Source organism: Plasmodium gaboni, chromosome 13, assembly GCF_001602025.1.
Source record: "Plasmodium gaboni strain SY75 chromosome 13, whole genome shotgun sequence".
In the NCBI taxonomy this organism is placed as follows: domain Eukaryota; phylum Apicomplexa; class Aconoidasida; order Haemosporida; family Plasmodiidae; genus Plasmodium; species Plasmodium gaboni.
The window spans coordinates 1,912,689-1,919,449 of NC_031493.1; the positions used below are offsets into that span (position 1 = coordinate 1,912,689).

Consider the following 6,761-nt stretch of genomic DNA (forward strand, 5'->3'; position numbering starts at 1 on the left):
ATAAAAAATTTAATAAACCTTATAGGTGATAATTTTATAAAATTCTATATATTATGATATATATTAAATATTTCTTTAATTTTTATTTTGTACAGATTCCTAATTAAATTATTATAAAAATAAAAAATGAAAAATACCTTTTTGAATTATTCTTCAAAATGTTTAATTTTTTATAAAATATGAGAGATTTAAATGTATGTATTAAAGTTATTTAATCATTTATATTATATTTAAATTAATGTTTATATATATATATATATCTATTTAATATATATATTTATAATTTATACTGAGAAAAAATGTCTAGCGATATCAAAGATCTAATAAGAAAAGAAAAGGAAAGAAGGAAATTGATGCGAGAAGAGAACAGGATCAAAGAAAAAGAAAAAAGGAAAGATGATAATGATGATGAAAAGAAGAAAGAAAAAGAATTAAATGTAAAAAATTGTAAAAATGGGGATAAACTTTTTTTAAATATACAAAAAAATTATGAAAATACTGATGAACAAATTAAAGTTCAAAAGGATGAAAAGAATAATATACAAGTGCCAAAAAAAAATTATTATGATATTATAAAAGAAAAATTTACATTTAATAGAGAATCAAAAAAAGTAAGCTTTGATGAACCAAAAGCTCCAGTAAATAAATTAAATAAAAATAATGACCTACAAAATGCATTCTTAGAATATGGTTATAATACTGAAAGTGATGATTCATTTAATGAGAATATGAATTATAATGATAAAAACATAAAAAATAATGTACATAATAATATCAATAATAATGAAGATAATAATCTTCCAAATGATTTTTTTGATTCTCTCAATAATGAAAATAATGCTGATGAAAAATCACAAACAAACATGCAGCATTCTGATAATGAAGAAAATCAAAAATATTTAATGACAAAAAATGATAAAACAACACAACATTACACCATTAATAAATATGATAAAATAAATGATAAAAATATATTAGGAGAAGAATTATCCTCTCTTACTTTTAATAAAGAAAAAACAAATGAATATACAACTAGTAATGATCTAATTAATGATAACAATTATAATGATAATAAAAATGAACATGTCGAAATTTTAGAAACATATGAAATTATTGAACCGAATGAAGATGATTTCAAATTCGATGAAAATGATGATTTTCATAAAAAAATTTTAAATAAAAGAAGAAGAATTGAAAAAAATAATTTAAAAGACTTAATAAGTTTAGAATATGAAGATGTAGATGAAGATAATGATAGTTCTGAAAGGGATTTTTTAAAAGAAAGTAATTATACTACTAAGGATATAAATAAAATAAAACAAGAACAAACAAAAGAAATCAAAAAAAATATAAATGATTTACCTATAAATAGTTATAAACAGGATAAAAATAACTTACACAATAGTAATAATATTATTAATATAATTAACAACAACCTGAACGATGTAGAATTATACAAATTGAAAGATTCCGCATATTATGAAGAGTTAGATTATCTATATAAATTGCTAATTCAAAAAAAAAAAAACATACTAGGAAATAAATACAACGAAGAAAAAGAAATAAATGAAGAAAAAGAAGATATTATATTACAAGAATTAAATGATTTTCATAAAAAAAAAAATAATAATAATAATAATAATGATCATAATGAACAAAAAGAGAACTTTAATATTCTCGAAATTTATGAACTATTAAATATTAAAAAGCCACAAGATGAAAATGATTTATTAAATACTAGAATAAATACAAAAAAAGATACAAATAATAAAATAACAACACAAAAAGAACATATACCAAAAGGATTTTTTGATGATGAAGAAAAGGATATATTAATTAGAGAGAATATATCCCTATCGCAGTTAAACTTAAAAATAAAAGAACTCAAAAATGAAATGAAAAGAATATTATCAGAAGATAAGAATACGGAACAAATGTTTGAAGAGAAAAAAAACAATTTTATTGATTATTTATATGATGACAAATTTGATAATAAGGAACATTTCTTAAAGGAAATCAAAAAAAAGAAAAGAAATAAAAATGTTAATATAAATAATTTTAAAAATAAAATTATGGAAAGGAAAGAACAGAAAATAAAAAACAATTCTAAAAAAGTTATGAAAATGGGCAATTCTCAAATGGACATTGATGAAATGTTATTTGACTGGAGAAAAAAAAAAATTTTATAAAAAAATTGGATATATTAAATAATATATATTTAAATATGATAAAAAGAATTATATATATATATTTTTTATATTATATTTATTTTTTTTTTTATTTTACACATTTGTGTTTTATTTTTATCTCTCATATATGTATAGCATACATATAATTCCTATTTTTTTTTTTTTTTTTTATTTAATTTTTTTTTTTTGTGTCTTTTTTAAAATTCTTTTTTTCAAGTATCATTTAATTAATTTCCTTAATTCTTTAATTTTCAATTTAATTTTTTTCACGATTATAACTTTAATTTTTTCCAATTTGTTTTTTAAATATAGGAAAAACAAAAGTATTATATATAATCATATTTTTATGCATTAATATGTATAATATAAAAATATATTATATATATATTTATTTAAATTTATACATTTATGTATTTAATATTTATACTTATCAAAAAAATACCTAATATTTCGAATAAAAAAAATAAAAAACTTAAATACTATTTATATGCAAAAAATTCCTCTTTTTAAGGAATTTGATAATTTTAAAAAAAGAAAATAAAAATTTATTTAAAAGAAAAAACAAAATAGAAATATATATATATATATATATATAATAAAATATACATAATATTTATTGGATGGAGATATACCAATGAATGAGTGCAAAGAAGATAAGAAAAAAACAAAAAAAGTGCTTAAAGAAATTTAAAAAGTATTGTAAAAAATTTGAAAAGAATTGCAAGGAATACTTAATATGCTATAAGAAGTATAAAAAAGCATATTATAAAAAATATAGTAATAAAATATACCATAAAGATTTTCATAAATATCTTAAAAAGCATCTGAAAGTTTATGTTAAAAATTATATTAAAATATATCGTAAAATATACAAAAGAGATTGTATCGAATACATTAATAAATATTGTATCCAAAATATTACTAAAAAAGAATAAAGAAAGTTATTTAATATATTCGAATAATATAAATTTAAATCGTAATTATATATATATATATATATGTATTTATTTATTTATTTATTTCATCTTAATTTAGAAAAAAATGTTTTATAATATATTTTTTATATATTTATAATATACACATTATATATATATATATATATATTTATATTTGTGTGTGTAATTTTAAAAGGAAAAAGATATATATCTCATAATATTTTTCTTGATATAAAAATAAATGTAATTATAATTAATTACGAAAGAGTATTATATATATAATATATAATATATATTATATATTGATATAAGAAAATCTTTATATATATATATTTATTTATTTATTTATTTATTTATTTATATATTTATATTTATGTTTTATTAACTAATCATACATATATATTTTTGAGACGATATATTTAAAATGTCAGCTATATTTAATGAAAGTGAATTATCCGGACTAGATGCCCATAGTGCCTTTGGTAATAATGAAACTTCAAGTTTTCAAAAGAAAAAAAGGCGAATCGATGAAAATTCGCAAATGAGTGTAAATGATTTAGTTGATGATGGGGAAGAGGAAGAAGATGATGATGAAGATGAAGAAGAACCATCATATGTTCAAGATCAGAATATGGCCAAAGTATTTGAGAAATTTTTAAAAACCTTTTCTGAAAAAAAAAGTGAAGAAGATGAAGATGATGGTGATAGTATTTGGAAAGATAGTTTAAATTTTGATTTTCCAAGTAATTTAGAAATAGCAAAAGATTCCCATTATGTATTATTATTATTTTCTATTCTTCAAAATTCTTATTCAAGAAATAAGGTTTTGATTGTTGATATGAAACATGTGTTAATGTGGGAACCAACTGATAAAAATAGATTTGATATAGGTAGTCAATTATATATGTATATAAAACGACACTTTTTAAGAATATTAGATATTTTTGAAAAAAAAGTACAGTTATTAGCCGAAAGTATTAATCCTATAAAAACTAAAGAAGTTGGAAAAATATGCTTAAGATTTTATAATAAGAAGAATCCTATACATTCTTTACGAAGTTTAAGATGTGAAATGCTTGGAGAAATGATTAGTGTCAGAGGACAAGTTACAAGAACTTCTGATGTAAGACCTGAATTAACATTAGCAGCTTTTAAATGTAATGAATGTGGTAATATTATTAATGGGGTTAAACAACAATTTAGATATACACAACCAAGTAAATGTCCTTCAGCTAGCTGTAGTAATATGTCTGATTGGTCTCTCGTTTTGGAACAATCCTATTTTGTTGATTGGCAAAAAATCAGATTACAAGAAATTGCTCAAGAAAGTCCACCTGGTTCTATGCCAAGAAATATGGATGTAATATTAAGAAATGATATTGTAGATAGTGTACATGCAGGAGATCGTATTATAGTTACAGGGTGTTTAATTGTTGTTCCAGATATTCCAACATTAATGAAACCAGGAGATGTACCTAGAAGTGTAGCCAGACAACTTTTAAAGAAAAATGAAAACTCTTTAGTATCACAAGGTTTAACTGGTATAAAAGGTGTTGGTGTACAAGATTTAAACCATAAATTATGTATATATGCATGCCAAATAGAAAAATTAAATAGTTCTAAGAAAGATAATAATTTTGATGAACAAACGCAAGTAGATATAAATTGTGAAGAAATTCTTAATTGCGATGATTTGAAATGGTTAAGAGATATTGCAACACATCCAAATACTATAGATATATTAGCAGAATGTATAGCACCTAAAATTTGGGGTAATCTTGAAATTAAAAAAGGAGCATTATTAATGATGACAGGTGGTGTACAAAAGATTACATCAAACTGTAAATTAAGAGGAGATATTAATATGTGTATTGTAGGAGATCCAGGTACAGCCAAAAGTGAGATATTAAAATATGTTGAAAGTTTTGCTCCTAGAGCTATTTTCACATCAGGAAAAGGATCAACTGCTGCTGGTTTAACTGCAGCTGTACATAGAGATCCTGATCAAGGAGATACTGTTTTAGAAGCTGGAGCATTAATGTATGCTGATCAAGGTATTTGTTGTATTGATGAATTTGATAAGATGGACGAAAAAGATAGGGTAGCTATTCATGAAGCTATGGAACAACAAACCATTTCAATCACAAAAGCTGGTATACAAGCTACCTTAAATGCAAGAGCTTCTGTTCTTGCTGCTTGTAACCCTAAATATGGAAGATATGATACTCTAAAAACATTTGCTCAAAATGTAAATATTCCAGCACCTTTATTATCTCGTTTTGATTTATTTTATACTATGCTTGATTGTATTGATATTGATAAAGATACTAGTATAGCTAACCATTTGGTATCTATGCACTGTGGAGAAGAAGCAGAAAAACATTTAAGAGCAAATGCAGGAAGATTGGATTCTGTTAAATTAGAAATATATTTAGAATTAAGTAAACGAGTGAAGCCATTATTAACTGATGAGGCAAAATATAAATTAATACATTATTATGTTTCCTTTAGGAATATTGAATATTCTCCAGGGGCACAAAGATCTATGAGAATGACTGTGCGTCAGTTAGAATCACTTATTAGATTAAGTGAAGCTGTAGCTAAATTAAAATTTTCTCATTTCGTAGATGTAAAGCATGTAGAAATTGCATGCTCTATTTTCAAAGCATCTATGAAGAAAATATCAAACGAAAAAGAAATCAACTTGGATGAAGAATTTGATAAGGTTAATAATTCTTTAATGGGTAACAAGGTTAGTAAATTGGATCAGGAAAATGAAAATCCTGAACAAAACAAAAAAATTACAACAATTAAAGCTAGCGAATATCAATATATATCTGCTATTATCTTTGAAATTATTAAAGAATACGAATTTAATAATAATAATGAAAGTATTACACAAGATCAATTAATTGAAACATATCTTCAAGTATATGCAAAAGCGGAATCTAGTGAACAAGTTGATGAATGGATTTATAAATTAAAAAAAATTATTAACAGATTGATAAATCAAGATATAAAACTCTTATCAGAAACTAATGAAGATGATCCTGAAAAGGTTATTATAAGAATCCATCCAAATTATGCAGGTCCGATAGTTGAGGGTGTTTCAAATAAAAATACATATGGATATAACACATTTAAAAATTATCAAACTCAAGAAAAGGTCCCAGAAGATGATGTAGACTTTCAAGAAGAAATTGACAATTTTTAAATGTTACCATATTGTAATATTATATATATCTATTATGTATATAAATATATATAAATATATATAAATATATATATATATATTAGTGTTATTAGGATAACGTAGTAAATTATACTATTCGTATATGTACATATATTTACATATGATAAAATGTGCTTCCTTTGTGGTGTCTTATAAGGACATATAAAATTTATACTAATGATTTCAAATTAATAGAGATCATATTCTTCTTATTAATTATAATCCTTTTAAAATAATTTCAATTATATATATTTTAAGTTCACAAAAAAAAAATATATTATATATATATATATATATATATATATATATATATATTATATATAATATTTTAAATGAAGAAATAATTATTCTATGTATAATGTTTTTTTTTTTCTTTTCTTCCATGATAATAATAAAAGAAAAAAA

At 21.6% G+C, this 6,761-nt stretch overlaps 2 protein-coding genes across 2 annotated transcripts; both read left to right on the forward strand.

Moving 5' to 3' along the window:
- Nucleotides 1-299: 299 nt before the first annotated feature.
- On the forward strand, nt 300-2,189 carry PGSY75_1354900 (hypothetical protein; the record flags this gene model as incomplete). The annotated part of the gene is made up of 1 exon (XM_018787580.1): nt 300-2,189. One exon carries the CDS (start codon nt 300-302, stop codon nt 2,187-2,189), a length of 1,890 nt encoding a protein of 629 aa, XP_018640322.1.
- Nucleotides 2,190-3,548: 1,359 nt separating this feature from the next.
- Nucleotides 3,549-6,338, forward strand: PGSY75_1355100 (DNA replication licensing factor MCM6; the record flags this gene model as incomplete). Its single annotated transcript, XM_018787581.1, has 1 exon — nt 3,549-6,338. One exon carries the CDS (start codon nt 3,549-3,551, stop codon nt 6,336-6,338), a length of 2,790 nt encoding a protein of 929 aa, XP_018640323.1.
- Nucleotides 6,339-6,761: the final 423 nt, after the last annotated feature.